The sequence below is a fragment of the Passer domesticus genome, chromosome 3 (genome assembly GCF_036417665.1).
Source record: "Passer domesticus isolate bPasDom1 chromosome 3, bPasDom1.hap1, whole genome shotgun sequence".
Taxonomy (NCBI): domain Eukaryota; kingdom Metazoa; phylum Chordata; class Aves; order Passeriformes; family Passeridae; genus Passer; species Passer domesticus.
Window position 1 is genome coordinate 105,528,336 of NC_087476.1, and position 16,730 is coordinate 105,545,065.

The 16,730-nt window shown below is 35.2% G+C and overlaps 1 protein-coding gene across 2 annotated transcripts in view; it reads left to right on the forward strand.

The window, feature by feature from the left end:
• Positions 1 to 16,730, forward strand: part of PACRG (parkin coregulated) — a 209,353-nt gene that overhangs the window by 108,431 nt on the left and 84,192 nt on the right. For both annotated transcript variants that reach the window (XM_064414885.1, XM_064414886.1), the window contains exon 5: positions 6,686 to 6,835. In XM_064414885.1, the coding sequence (XP_064270955.1) occupies positions 6,686 to 6,835 (150 nt within the window). The remainder of the gene's footprint in view (positions 1 to 6,685; positions 6,836 to 16,730) is intronic.

A 16,730-nucleotide genomic window follows, 5' to 3' on the forward strand; every position in this document is an offset into this window, starting at 1 on the left:
ATGCACAATACACAGCCAGATATCTTCTTTGCCAGCAAGATCCATATTGATATTTTCATATTACAGACAGGTAAAAAAGCAGAAGAAAGAAGCTAATTTTGCCCCACATCACAGATTGCACTGGTTGCAAAGAGCTGAACAGAACCCAGCTCAGCCCCCTGGGGTAGCAAACAAAGATGTCTCTAGGTTATGTGAGAGTTCCTTTAGTTTTAGGAAACAGAGGAGTCTGTCTAGCCTTTCTGTGTTTTAATCTGTGGTCATTATGGGAGTGTAAAATTCCTTTTGATGTTCGTTTTTGGGAAAATTATTACTTTTAATATTACATTTCCCATAAGTAATGGATCAGAAAAGCCTTAAGTCTATTTGCTTGCTTTTGTTAGTCTTCTGCAACTCTCAAATTCCTGACTTCAGGGCTTCCCAATGTTCTCTCGCATGAGACACACGTGCAGACATAAACTCTGGGGGAGCCAGAAGTTTCTACACCTTTGTCTATTTTTTCTATGAGTAACATCAGGGACATGCAACACAGTGTATGGAAGCACTTCCTCTCCTTTCAGAAGCAGTGAGCATGCTGCCATTCACATTTGCTTTGCTGGCAATGTGGTTGTAGGAGTTGTCAACCCTTGCACGCATAAAATCACAAATTGTTCCAGCTCCCACACTCTGACTCTTGCTAATGCAATTGTTTATGGAGCAACTTGGTGATACTTTGATCTAGATGTATTAAAAAAAAAAAAAAAAAACACAAAAAACCAAAAACCCCAACTATAAAATAAATCAAAAATATTTTTAAAGTGGCATTACTTTTAAAGTCAGATCATTTCAATAATTTAATTTATAAATGTACTCCCACATATGAAGGAACAGTAGCACAGACATTGGACTGAATGGCTAAAAATGATCAATAGAAGATCTCCATATAGCTTTGCTAATGAGTGTTATAATGTGAAATTGAACACTTAAATATCTTGGATCACCCACTTGCCAGAATCTTCTCTGTTCTGTGAATCCTAAAACAGATATGTAGACAATCTGAACTTAGGCCTAAAAGCTAGAAAAGCTCTCATCTTTGCACTTGTAACTGAGAAGGAAGTATTGTTTCTACACAGTTCCAGTCAGCAGACCAGTCCTTCTGATTGAGTATAAAAACAATAATCTCCATCCTAAGGAACTCTGAAGTTTTCCTTGTTGAGACTTTTACCAGGCTGTCAAACATAACTTCTGTGATACAGTAAATCAAGGATAACTTAAACTTTGTTAAAAATGTTTTGTTAAGGTAATAGATATTTTTGTGAGTCAGATTTAGAGAAATGAATAGAGCATTCCTCTCTCAGTGTCACCTACAGAGTCCTTTTTAATATTTAATAAATTTCCAAATTAAACTGATTTCTGTTTTCTTATTGTTCACATTCTGTTTGCACTTGATTTCCATTTTCTTAGTGTTCATTCTATTTGCATGAAAAATGTTGTCTTGGAGTACAGTGTAGTTAATTCACATTTAATGTCAAAGCAGTGTCACTTTTGCATTTAGATATGTGAAGTTGAATGTGTTGCTAACAGTTTTTCTAAGCATAGTTATAGTTCTCACATATTCACAGTATTTAGGAGTACTTAATGACTGTTAAATACTTCCTTTCACACAGTTCTGCAATACTTTTATGGAATAAATATGATTTTCTGGTCTGTTGTCATTTTCTTTCTGCAGATCATGGAAGTTGATTTCTCTCAGCTACATAAAGTTAAAACATTAATTGTAATTGTGATTTTCCTCCTGGCTGACTGTTGCTCTTGAGAACCAGTCCTGGTTATTAAGGTCAGAGACTGAAAAATAAAAGTAAACAATCATGCTTTTATAGACTTGAAAATTCTTTTAAAGAAAGCAAAGGCCTCTGATTTTTTTAATTTTTCTGATATCAAATACTAAAGCATTTCCCCTGCAGTTTTCGTCAACCAGTACAAGTAGTTGTGATTAGGTTTATGTTACATTCTTCTGCTCAAAACTGGTCATTTCAGGTGTTTTCAACTGCTTTAGGAAGTAACTCCTTTATTACTCCTCTTTACTCTCTTCTGTGAGGAGAAACTGTATTCCTTATTCAATAAAATAAATCTTATCCATGTTTGGAAAGTGAAATCTGTAATTAACATCCCTGATTTTTAAAGTTGGAGTTAGAGCTATTCTTTCCTGAATTTATAAATGTATTATATTTAGCATTTATTAGTAACGAATTTCATCTGCAATTTTATCACCCTGTTGTTCTATACAGCTCTTCAGAGTCAGTCCTTATCTTTGGCATCTGGAATAACTTGACATCAACAGAAATATTTGTTATAATCAGTGAAGGCTCTTCCAAATCACCTTCGGATCTAGTGAAAAGCAAAATTCAGCACAGAATTCCTGCAAGGCCTTACTAGTGATATTGTTCCTCTTCAATCATTTATTGTTGCCTACAGTTTCTATCTCTAAGTCATTATTTATTTCTATGGAAGCCATGGAGGTTCAGTGAGGGACCTTATTAAATTCCTTTTAAAAGTCTAAGAAAACTGTTTTATCAGGTTTTTCTTGACCACATTCTTCTTCAAGGATCTAGAGAACATTTGGAATGCTAGGTTAAGTTTTGCCGTATAGATGTCTGTACTACTTTGATTCTACAGACCTTTTTTGTAAATGGCATCACATTTCAGTGGTAGCAGACCTGTTTTCATGAGGAGGGTGGATACTCAGTGCAGTTTTAGTATCTTAGCTCAGAGGAAGGAATGCACACCTAGGAATGGATAGAAACTCTAGACTGGCATAGTCATTGAGCAGGTTTTTGGGACTCTCTTCTAAGTATTCTTTCTACTATATAATTAAACTGGGTCCACAAGTGTTAATAGAATTGAAGCTTTATAGGGGCTGATCTAGCAAAATGCTACAATTAGAAGCACAACTAAAGCTGAAAGAAGCCACTGACTGACTTCCATATTCTGCTATATCATGTTTCTTGAAAGCATCAGTGTTTCACTTATGGATCTTAGCATTTTCTGTGCCTTAGACTTTGGCTTTACATAAAAAGGTCTTTGATGACAAAATTGGCATAAGGTTTTCATGCCTTACCCCCTTTTTATCCTTCCCATCATTTTGCTGTGACACATCACACTTTCAGTTGTACAGAAAGAAATTTTTGTACATCTGTATTATTTGGATCAGGATGTTACTGGACTTCTAAAAAGTACAGAACACAAGGTTCTTATTCTGGTTTTTATTCACTCTTGATTGAAATGTTGTATTTCATAATACTCTTCATTACTGTTCTGTAAGTTTAGCACAAGAGGAGTACAGGTAGTTAAGTGTTACACACTTTGAAGATTTTAGACAAAATTTTGTAAGAGAAATATGTATCACTTTAATCAATTACATTTTGAGAACACTTCATGTTAGGACTTCTTTAAAACTGACTGTGAATTTAAAATAAGCCCTTGATCAACAAGATTAAGTAGATCACAACAGTCAAGCATTTTTATCCTGAGTGCTTGTTACCTCACAGGATACTCTATGTATCTTGTTCTGCTTCAGGCAAAGCATTTTCTAAAACTGTTGCCTCCTTTACTAATTGAGTGAGAGATATGAATGCAAAATAAATTGGTTTTAATGTTTAGTCATGAGACCTAAATAGAAAATGGAAAATATTGGTGCACTTCTAAGCATAGATTCACAGGTGTATTTGAAAAAGAAGTTAAAGAGAATTATATTATCAACGTAACTTTTAATATAACGACCAAAATCTAAAGTTAGTAGTTAGAGAAGAGACAGAAGTTTAGGGAAACTGATTTGATTCTGTAAAGCTGAGGATATCAATGTGCTATCTTGGGAGAGAATGTTCTGATTTGATCTCTTCTGTGGAACTATATTGTGTCATGAAAAAGATCCACTGTGTATTGGGAGAAATGCTGTCATGTTTCCTGGCTTATAGAATCTATCAATCTCATCTATCACATGAGAAGTGTGGCTTCTATTGTAGACAATATCTGGGACTGAGATAGAATTTTCCAAACTGCCACATGAAAATAAAATATATCAACTTATATAACTTCTAGGTCTTTGAGAGGTAATAAGTGTTACTCAAGAAAAAGATTTTAATATTTTAAAATAATTATTTCTATTGCGTTATTCTATTAGCATCTAGCTAAATGGATAAGCAAACAACTGGCATATATCTTAAGGAAAGTTTCTGCTCTTAATGGAAATTAACAAAAGAAACACTAAATTTACATCAATTTATGTTAATTACCTGTATACCCCTGAGCTGGAGACTGGGGAACAGGATGAAGCCGCCATAATCCAGAGAGAAATGGTCAGGTACCTCCTGCTCCACTTGGACAGAGACAAGTCTAAAGCATCAGATGGGATCCGTCCAAAAGTTCTTCCTAGGAGTATTTGGACAGCCATTCCCACTTACATGACATACTCTGCATGCATAGAAATAAGGTTTCTTATAGTCTGGGACAGCTTCTACAGTCCAGAAGTACTATTCCTGGGAGTGGGTACAATTTGTTAAAAATTAAGAAACAGTGATTTCTGTCAATGATTAATTTTTATATCCCTTAATTAATTTTGTGTGTATGAATAATTAATTTAATAATTTGTAATTATTCATATAATTGAGTATAAATATTTGTTCATGCTTGTATGCATGACAACTATTGTACTGAAAATTGCCAGTGTTAGTGATAATTTCTCTATTAGTTCAGTTAGCTATTATTTATGTGTATGACAAGTTAGTAGTGAATAAATCTATACGATGGAACCCCAAAACTTGCTCTTCCAACCACTCTTCCATGAAAAGGAATAATGCCTGTTTCTCTCTAACAGAGTATTTTCCTACCTGAGACTTGGACCCAATCTTTAAAATTGTACCTGAGTGTCTCTGTTTGCTAAAGAAGCCTTAGAACATCCATCCACAAAAGCATAATTTCGAATAGCCAGCCTCTTTGCTGGAACTTAACGTGAGCATGCTGCATTGTTGGGCTTCTTGTCCACACAGTATTATGCTGAGAGTCAATGTGAAATTAAGTGCAGCCTGGTGACTACAGCAGGGACTATTGCAGAAAATAAGCAATATGGAATTCAGTCTGTATATTCATTTAGGAGTACTCTTTTAAATTGGATGAGGTGTAATAGTACCTTTATACCTTGGGCTTTCTGTTTTCTAACAGTAGGTTCAGTATGTAGTTCACAAGCATGTCAAGCATGAAAGATTGTTTACTAGTTGATTTTTGAGAAATGTCTCTGTCCATTCACACAACCAATCTGCCCTGCCCTTGGCTTGGAGATCTAGCTCTGATTTTTAACACTCAGCAGGCGTGTGATAAGCAGCAGAACCAGGTGGGGTACAATGCATTTTCTTAAAGAGATTGTTCCATTGACATTGTTCCTTTGTGAAAATACTACTTCATTCCCTATGAAATGGCAGTCCTGTGCACTGATAAAACTCAGCATAGGAAATACTGAATCATAGAATTGCAGAATCATAGACTGGTTTGGGTTGCAAGGGGCCTTTAATGATCATCTGGCTCCAACACCTCTGCAATGAGTAGAGATATTTTTGATCCTAATACTTCTATTTGAAGAGGCAGTTCTTGAAGAAGTTACTAATAACTCCTCTTCAAATTTTGTTGTATTCTTTGCTACAATTTTTTTCTAAATGCTTATACTTTGTTATGGTGTCTCAAATCATATATTTATAGATGTCTGTGCTTATAAAACATGGTAATAAATTTGAGCTTATCTTTTTCAGTTCTGTCCCAGTGCAGTGATGTAGAATTCTACGTAACTGGGCAGAACACTGGAGTATTAGACCGATATGTAAAACCATACCAAATCTCACAACTGCTGACAAATTTATCCAGCTACATAATTTCAGAAATGCTTTTATAAATAGATGGATTTTGCAAGGGAGAAAATATATTTCAAGCGTGACTCATTTTTAATTACAAGAGAGAATGCAAAGTACTTGCTTTTAGTAAAATTAAAAGAGAAGAAACAAGAGGTTTTTATGAAATGTCTTAGTGTCATAAGATTAGAAGCATGACACTGAAAGCTAAGAGAAATATCTAAGTAGGCTAGACAAAACGTTTCTTTTCCCCCTAGAATGTTTTCTTTGAAAAAAGCCTACAAGGTTTGTTTGTCGGTGGTTTTTTCTATAAACATTTGCTTCATTGTACTGATTCTCAGAATAGTAGGAATTGTCAGTTGAATGAATAAAATTATCATTAAATAAATGAGTGCAAACATACAAACACCAATTGTTGTACTAGAATGCATCTGTTGTCAACCTTTGCAGGTTGTCTTGCAGTTGTATAGTTCCATTGGCCCCAAGTGGTACTTACTGAACATTTATTTTTCATTTGTTTGGACCACGCCAGTATTATACAGGCAGCGTGAGGGAATAATGAGCTGCATTCTTTGGGTTACTGAAGAGTCAGCACAAATTGTGGGAACAAATAACAATCAGACAAGGCAGTGTTTTATAACATCAGGACTGCAATCCATCTTTGGGATCTTTCTAAGCTGGGCTAATAAAGGCCCACTTACAATTCCCAACAGAGTATAGTTTAATTAAATTTGTCCATTAGAGAACTCCTCCCCCTCCCTTTACATTTTAGAAATTAATTCTGCTTTCTGTCTGTTGTTCTTTTTGCATCACAGATGCACTGAACCTTCGTAACCGACAGGTCCTCTGCACCACACTGAAAGTCATCCAGCACCTGGTGGTGTCAGCTGAAATGGTGGGGGAGGCCTTGGTGCCCTATTATCGGCAAATTCTCCCAGTCCTAAGCATCTTTAAGCACATGGATGGTGAGTTATCCTAACAGACACTGTGTCTTTCAACTCCTAAGGCAAAAAGGGGCTTGAGGCAGGGTTAATTAACAATGTAGTTAAGATTTATTACTGTATATAAATTCAAATCCATTTGGAGCTCTAAATAATGTAAACTCCCCCTCTTACTATTCCCTAAGGATGCACTGAAATTAACAATTTCATTTATTACTCCTTGCACGTACAGTTTATTTAACACAGTACAGAAGCAGTGAAGCAGTTCTATAATCTTCCAATAATTAAATTGTAAACTTTGTAACAGTCGTTTGAATACATTAATAAATTGCAAAGCTTTTTTCCTTCCTCCAACATGTTAGTTTAGTCCAGCTGTTTTATTCAATTCTGTGCTCTCCACAAGCAATTTGCTGCTACCAGAAGGTTTAGGAAAGATTATAGAGATCAAACTAATTAATTTGAGGGTCGAAAAAACTCCATGTTGTTGAAGAATTTCAAGTTAGATTATATCGAGCAAAACAGTGAAGTTTGAAGTTATTGCTGCACACTTAGCAGGTTTCATTATAGAGAAATTTAGAATTTATATTTACAGTTAAATATGTGTTTTCTTTGTAGTGCAGATCTTGCCAGTTTCAGTCTTTAATAACTGGTACTGTGAGTTCTGTATATTATGAGTACATTTACACCACAGTCATCAGCTGAAATCAACATGATGTATATTGCTTTTGCCAACTTAATTTTTAAAATAATTTTTTGGTAGTAAATCTATCTGTACTTATTTTCAATTATCTACAAAGTTACTGACTTAATAATTCCTATTATTGACTTGTGGCCGCATAGATGAAAAGAAATTAATTCTTCATAAGCTTTCAAAAGAGAGTTTTCATTAAATTCATGGCATTTTAATAGTTCTCTGCAGGACTCCTTCCTATTATACTTTCTGTTTGCATTACTACAGAATATAATACCTTATACTCACTCTTTTGCAATTATAAGATTCAAATCAGATTGAAAAATGCCTGTTCAGAGACTGACTTGAAGACACAAATGAAATTTACATTTTAGATCTATTTAAATACATGTATGTCTCTGACTTTACTTAGTGAGAAACATTCAATGGTGTGGAATTTCACAAATGCAAGTTATTTCTGATGACAGTTGTGACTTTCCAGAAGTTGTGGGATGAAAGGTTACCAGTGAAATCTGTTGGCTGAGCTTAAGCAATTTCAGTAGGGCTCCTTGTGAATTGGAAGATTTCCCCCTAACAGATCTAATTTCAGTATCTGGCACAAAACAAGATTGTAAAAATGACTCTCATTGATTAATGAATATACCACACACGCTTTTTTCCAAATTTCTGCCTGAAGTAGCCCATAAATTCTCTTGACTGGGCTTTTCTTCAGTGATTTCAGATGAATAATAGGGAAAACTCATGTGTAGCCAGGTATCTAGCTTGGCAAGGCAATAAACACAATCTAAATATATCTTCAGTTCTGATTGTATTGTGTGCAAAATAAAACATATTTTGAACATATTTGCATGAGATCTATGCTCTGTGAATTTGCGCCTATATAAAACTAAACTAAATTGTGATATTTGACATTGAATAACTAAATCCTCAAAAATAAATGAAAAGTAATAGTTCAAAGTTAACTGATTTTAATAAGTAATTACTTTTTTAGAAAGAAAAATTTTGGAACTTTAGTACTACCAGGAATGAAATAGGTGCTATTTGCAAGGCCGACTGTGTGAAACTGTTGAATTCCTTCAGTACTTATATGAGGATGATAGGGCATACCTCTGTCTCCTCCTTCCACAAAAAGATTATGTTTCATTCCTCCTTCACTGGTGGTTTGGCAGAAAAGGCAGGGTTCTTTCCTCCTCTTTCTATCTCACATGAGCTAATAGGCAGCTGAGGTGCAAGTGTTTGCTCCCAGTTATAAGGAAATTGCAGAGATTGATCTGGACTATTTTCTTCACTGTTTATTTTTACAGATGAAAGATGTGGTAAGTGAAGTATACTTCTTTCTTCTTTTCTGTATAGCTTGTGAAAGTAAGAACTGTGGTGCATCTTCCTGGACTTGTATGATTTGCAGTCTATTAAGTCAGACACTGTAGAAGTTTGTCCAGAATTAAGTTAACTGGAAGAAGCCATGTTTTAGTCATTGCCACCTTACTAGATCAGTATCTGTCTGATGAAAGGAACTCTTTCCCAAATTCAGTATTTGTGAATACCACTCTCAGTATGTGTTCTATGAAGTTCTGGAACCCCCAAGCCAAAATTCTTTAGATACAAAAAGTTTCCATATGTTAGGTGGAGGCTCAGAAATGTCATAAAAAGAGTATGTTGCTTGTTTAATAAAACACATGTGTCATTGCTATTGGTATTTTTTGTAAATTATAAAAATGAAGAACACTGATGAAAAACAAATTCGGAGTTTTGATCATTGAAAGCATGTAAAACATGTTCACCCATCTGAGTCACAAGATACAGGTTTAAAATAAATCAATGCAATCTAAGTTATAAATGCCAGTGATCCAAGCCTCCTGAGACAGTGTGTGTGAAAGCCAGAGAAGAGGGTTCCATTAACTTCTGAAGAGTCTTGTTAGTGAGCAAGGGACTTTTTTGGTGCACAAAACACATTTGATGTGTGAATTTGTGCCCTCTCTGGAACTTAGGCCCTGACTTTCAGTTGTTACTTTTCCCTCGGGTTCCTGAGTGCCCTGTTGCCGAACATTGAGACATGAAAGAGCAAAGTTCTGCTGGTGATGCTACCACCACTCATGTCTGTATCAGTGGAGACAGGGAGAGCACCCTCATCATCTGGCCAGAGTGTGCTCTAAAACAGGGTTGAAGCTCTCTGCTGAAACTCTTAGCCAGAGCCATAAGGCTGGCAGGAGAGCAAGAGAAGAGAACATGAGTACGTTCCAGTGACTGAGGGAGCAGAATACTGCTGTGACACAGGAGCTGCTTGTCTATTTTCTGGAGACTGGGAGGAGAATAAGTCTCCAAGCAAGCTTCCCAACACAGGGATCATAATATAAATTTGCTGCTATATATGACAAGAAGCTAAAAATATCATGATAGTGCTTTTTAAGTCTTATTATATACTCTGTAATGCCAGTGTAGTTAAATGTGTGAGGTAAATGTACTCTTAAAAAACTCATTTAAATCTTGTGAAGAGGGAAAGAAAATTTTGTATAGACTCAAATGGAAGTATTCTTCTGCATCACAAACCCCTATCTTTTGTGTATCTTATTTTCTAAGCTGTCTTTTATAAATCGGTGAATTATCTGGAGTAAATACAATTTCAAAACAAATACAGTAAGCTTGTTATGTTATGAAAGCAGACAGAAGAGGAAAATAAAAGAGAAAAAAGGAAAGAAAAAGGAGTCTTCAGAGCCTGGAATATGCTATTAGGGTGCATTTATGCCAGAATTATGTCTGAAACACAAACCAATTTATTAAAAGGATTAGACTTTTAGGAACAGCAAAATTCTCCTGTTTGATTTGCCTGACTGATAAATGAAAATTTCATGTATTTAGTTTAACAGCTATTTTCATGTTATCAATTTATATGGAGCAAGAACAGTTCTGCATATAAAATAAAGTTAGATGAAACAAAATATTATTAGGGTTTGCAGGCCTCAAAGAGAGAAGGGTGGGTTGCCACTGCACTGTGGAAGGTACCTCTCCAGCATGGTAATTTCATCTGTGACTTGTTACCGTCACTCTGAGGTAAACAGTGGAAGTAGGGCAGCCTGAAGTTTCTCTTGGCTGCAATAAAATTGTCTTGACACTATCAATAACATAAAGGTAATGTAAACTTTGGACAGTCTCTACCTATGTAGCTAGTCCTTGAAAATAAAATTTTAGAGGTATGACTGAGAATACCTGATGCAGTGGTATTGTAGCATTCAACTAGTGAAGCCACAATGCAGAATTATACTGCATGCTTTACAGCACCTGAACTTCACTTGGGAAAAACATTGTCTTGTCTGAACGGTACTTCACATACTTTGGAGAACTCTATTTTACAAAATGCAGTAATATTGCATAGACTCTGAAGGAAGAAGCAGGGCCTAAGTGTTTAATGGCAAAAAGCAAAAGACTGTGCCTAGAGGTACAAGTCCTCCCTGTGTTAGAGTTCAAGTATTTTCAGAACTGCCTGTGTATTCCAGAGGCAGTGATGCTCCTCCAAGTGGTTCATAGTTATTAGTAAGAAGCCGCAATTATCCTTTAATGTGATTTAATATGCTCTAAAAAAAACTTTCTTGCCCAGAAAATTTCAACTGTCTTCCTCTGGGATATACAAAAGTCCTTTCAAAAGACAGTTTTCTTCTAAAATACTTTGCATCTTACCAACTCTGTGTTCAGAAATCTTAATCTTTCAGAATAAGAAAAACCCACAAACAAAAAAACCCAGATATCTTGAACATCAATATTTACAAAGTAATGTATTTGAGGTACTCTTAATTTCTCCTATGAAAGCTGAGATTTCAGACTATTCCCAGACAACTTTTCTCAGAGTTCCAGCTATTAGCTATTAGCTTTTCTTTTTTTTCTTCTTTTAAACTGAAAATCGAGATTCCCAGAGAATTAGTTGATTCATGGTTGAGATTTGCATAAAAAAGCATTCAATGCCGTAAGATTATTGATAAAATAAACCATGCTAATATACTAGTAACATAAACTGTATTCTGCAGTTTTCACATTGTTCTTATGCTTCATTTTTACATTTATTGTTCCTATTATGTTGCATATTTTGTAAGACTTTCATTATTTCTAAGCTTTCTTTGAAATCCATCGGTTATCATTTCTGAAATTTGAGAACAAAGATTCTGATGTGGCTTTAAGGATACACACTTCAAAGGAATAAGACCACCATGACAACATCGATCTAAGTGAAGAAACTAGTTTTGATACATTTGCTGTTTTTGTTTTTTTTTTATATATATACCTTCAGTACAAGAGGGTGCAGGATGTTCTGATTCATCAACATTTAATGAAAAATATTGTGATTTTCCCAAAATGGCATCTGCCAGTAAATCACCTTTTTAAGCGGATGAAGACAGATTGATTGCACTCCAAAAATGTTATTACCATACTGCTGAGAAGCAAAATATATTTTTGTCATTCCCAACTGTGATTCATTATATTATTTCAACAGACTTTCTGTGAATTACAGTTCTAAGGATATTTATTTAACAAATATTCTTCAATGTTTTTAATAACATCAAAACATTTCTCATCTATGACATCCACTGATGGTCTTTTAATGGTATTTTTCAAAAATGTCCCGTTTTTTTGTCAAGACTCTCATCTTGAAAGTATAAGTCTCACAAACAGTGCTTTATGTTGTAATTGAGTGCACAGGAAAGTGGTCCTCAACCATTATCATCTATTGTCTCACCTTTTTTTGCACTGATCAATCTCATTTTTTTTCAATGACCACATTACATATAAAGCTACAAAAAATTCACTGGAACTCTGAAGCACATAAATTAGGATCTACCAAGATCTACCTATATTGGAGCATTTGTTTCTTGAGTATCTTCTATACAAACCATGTGATTTTACGCTGATTATATAGTAAACTTCTAATGTGTAATCTATACTCTGTCAGGTACTTTCTAACACACTGAGAGAATCATTGCACTTAGATCATAATTGCTGGGTAATTTCTAATTACTATCTCATTTCTTAGCTGAAAATACAGCACAAGTCTGTGCAAAATAGAACTGATTCAACTGTGATTAAATTGAAGCTATTCACACTTAGCACTTACTTTTAATGTGTTAATAGTCTAATTAATTCAGCGTCTTGAATTTTTGATAAAAAAAGAGAAAAGCTTCCCATGTCAGAGGGTTATACATTACACCCAATATTTTCTTTTTCACTTTTCAGTTTTTAATTTTTTGGGTATTATGACTCAAGAAAATGAGTTTTGTATTGAATGAAAAGCGGGATGTGTATGAGTTAGGACTTCTGAATTCACAGAAAATTCATGGACAAGTAAAATATGGAAACATTAAATTCTTCCTGTGCTTGAGTAGAAACATCCGTAAAATGGATATATCCTGAAAAGGCTTGTAGGCCTCAGTCAGCATTTTGTTTGGCAATCAATCAGAGCTTTCACAAAGTACCAGGAGTGTGGATATATATGTCAGTGAAACATAATTTTCACAGAGTTAAGGATTCATATCATGCTTTGCTTTAATACATTTGTTCGATTTGTGTTCCTTTGGGAAATAATTACCTGTGGAAATACCATGTTTGAGGAAGATTTGCACATTCAGGACTAGGCTTGTGCAGAATTACAGTAGCATCTATATGTCTGTTTATACTGGATGCTAATATCTGTCTAAATATCAGCAGGTGTGTATCTGGCTCCAAATGGGACAAGGAAGTGTTTAAGTCCCTGAGAAGTCCATAGATGAAGAAGGCTTTTAGCAAATCTAAAGTAGTAGTAGTATGTAGTACTAATATCAAAACACAAGATGCATAGTTATTTTAATTTATTTTGTTTGCAGCTTTATCTGTGGGTTGTTTGGCATTGGGTTGGCTAAGGAAGGCAGTGGCATCCTGGCCTGTATCAGCAATGGTGTGGCCAGCAGGACAAGGGAAGTGATTGTCCCTCTGTACTAAGCACTGGTGAGGCCACACTTCCAATCCTGTGTACCAGTTTTGGGCTTCTCATTGTAAGAGGAACATTGAGGTACTAGAGTGTGTCCAGAGAAGGGCAGTGAAACTGGGAAAGGTCTGGAGAACAAGTCTTTTTCGCAGTTGAGGGAGATGGGGCTGTTTAGCCTGGAGAAAAAAAAGACTTGAGGGGGATCTCATTTGCTCTCTATAACTGCCTGAATGGAGGCTGTAGCAAGGCAGGAGCTGGTCACTTCTCTCAAGTAACAATAAATAAAACAAGAGGAAATGTCCTCAGGTTGTGTCAGGGAAGGTTTAGCTTGTTCATCAGGAAAAGTTTCTTCATGGATAGTGTTGTCAAACATTGAAACAGACTGGCAGTGGTGGGGTCACCAACCCTGAAGCTGTTTAAAAGACTTGTAAATGTGGCACTTTGGGGTATAATTTAGTGGTGAACTTGACAGGGTTAAGTTCATGGTTTGACTTCATAATCTTAGAGGTCTTTTCCAGCCTAAACTGTTCTATAGTTCCATGCTATTTTTGAAAAAAATAAAATGCATGTGCAATTTTGCAAACTGGAACTAGAACCCACAGTTCTCAACTGCTGTTTGACTTGTGTATCTGCTTCATCTGTAATTTCTTCTTTGAGTAGGAGTTCTGAACTCTCTGCTGAACCTAAGTGAACCACACCATAAGGAATGGTGCAGGCTGGCACAGATTCATCTAGAAAATACTACCCACAGAATCAGCTAGTTTAGCATATGTTCCAGTTTGGTGGAATTACATATCCATAGGTTCACAATTCCCTAGCTGTCCTGGGTAGATCAGTACTTTACCTGCCATTCTGCAGTTCTGGATAAAGGCCTTTAGGTTTTGGATGAGTAGAGTTCATGCACGTGCCTAAATTGTCATTTTCAATTGAGCTGCTATAAGCAGCTCCCTATGGACTTCTTTGTCACATTATTCAGGCTCTTGATTCCATTTGCAAAGAGTTGAGACACCTACATTTGTTCTCTAGATACTAAGACTTTCTTTGGTTCTGCCCCTTACAATGTAAATTGTTTTTACAATTGTGCCCCTTACAATTGTAAAATTTGACTACTGCCCCTCCAGCTAGGAGTTTTTCCTTTCTTCTGGGTAATTAATTCCTGTATTTTCACACAACTGGTTTGCACTTGGTTGTTGGGATTGAGAAGTGATTTCTTCAGTTGGACTTTTGCTGTCGACTTCATGTAGAAGTACTTTCAGAGTACACACAAAGCAATTCTGAGTAAATATTTGTTTTCTGCATAATTCTCGTCTTATATGTTTGCAAACAAATTTGCCTTAAGTTTGAGGAGACTTATGATTTCAGCTTGTCACATTTATTAAGGTGGCATTTTTTTTATTTTAAATGTACATCTGAAATCTGGATTCACGTAATAATTTTAAGTTGATTATGCTTGTTTATTGCAGATGTTTTTATTTGTGTGCTCAATTAGTTCTGAGAACTAATTATAACTGATGGAATTCAATTTTCTGTTCTGAGAAAAATATTTCTGTGAAAGTCAGTGTGAGGATGCCAAAATTGAAGAAATGTGCTCTGTACCTGGCTTTCTGTTCTTATATTAATAAAATAAACCCTAAAACCAACAGGTAGTGGGGAGAGAGAGGCTTGGGAGAGAGGGAAGTCCTTGTATGGATAACAATTTTCTTGTGGCATTTCTCTCTCTCCCTCAAGGAAAACAGATTAAAGCCCCATATAATGGAATGATACCGGTGGGAACATAAATATTGCAGTGTGATTAAACCACCAAAATACTCAGGTGATTAAAGTGCTTCAGGTCTTTCAGTTATTATTCTGTTATATCATTTCATCTCATTTCAAGATGTTGCTTTTTTCATAGTTTTTGAAGAACACTCTAGGCAACAAAATTGATTTTGTGAGGCCCATAGCGTTGGACTATTGATTTATTTTTTTATATTGCACATCCATCATCTTTGTTTTCAGACACTCCAGCAAAAATATGTATTCTTGTTATAACATCATCTGGCTGTCCCAGTACTGATGCAATTAGTGCATGGAAATCTTTGTCTCTTTGACAGGACTATACGGGCTGAGAGGTACCCCTTTGACTTTTCTTATTTGAGAATTAGGTGAAGTAGATCAGACATTTATGATCAGAGAATTTGCTCACTAATGTAATCTAACTCAAAACTTAGAAGGTTCAGCTAGGAAATATATTTTTGGGGAAAAAAATGTCAAACCAATCAACAAACCAAACCAATCCACACAAAATCCAAAAGCAAATAAACAATCCCCAGAACACCTGATTGTATGTTAAGACGTTCCACCATGTTAGGTTCCCTGTTATTTTTGCTTTGAAAAGGTAATCCAAAATTTAGTAAATGTAAGAAATACCAAAGCTATCGTTCAACTCTTTCTCTTCTCACTTTTTTCTGGGTATTATGATACAGTTTCTAAGAAAAAGAATGTGTCACAGTACATCAGAAGAAATCAAATCAATATATAATTAAGGATGTTAATAATTTTTCAGATTTAGCAGTTGGCGAGCTACACTCAAGCTCAGTTGACACATGACAGCGATGGGGTTACTTGTGCCTACTTTCTACCTTTGATTCTCCAGGCTAGTGATCAGAAACCCTTTTAGGGATGAATGACATGGGAAAGGACTTTGGCCAATATACAAAGCAGAGGTTGTCAAATGGTACTGTACTTCTTGTCTCAATGCAAAATGCCTTTTCTACTTCCATAATGCTGGGTATTAGTTAAGACATTGATATTCTGAAGTGATTTTCTATAGTGTCAACAGTAATTGTGTACATTCTTTTTCACTCCCAACATTCCCTGTGTATTGATATGTTGTTTCTTGTTTCTTACTTAATGTTCAATTCTTAAAGACAGAAGCAGATGTATTTCTGATGTATTTGTATGGGTTTTTTTTTAATGATGAGTTAATAATCCATGGTCCCTGACTAGAATTCTGAAGCTTTACAATAGTTCAACTACATAACAATGATGTGATATTGAACTGAGCTAGGGATTGTGATTTGAAATTAAATTTAAGTATAGTTCCTTATATTAAGTATATTCCTATATTAATCCTTATATTCCTTATATTTCTCTTAGGACCATGTTAAAGTATAAGGTAGTAAAAACAATGTTGATCAATTTATTCTTTTAGATACTTTAAGAGAGCAGAAATTCTAACTAGACATAAAAATTCTGAATATTTCTGTAGCTAGCAGAGTGCAAGGAAATAGCAAATAACAAAT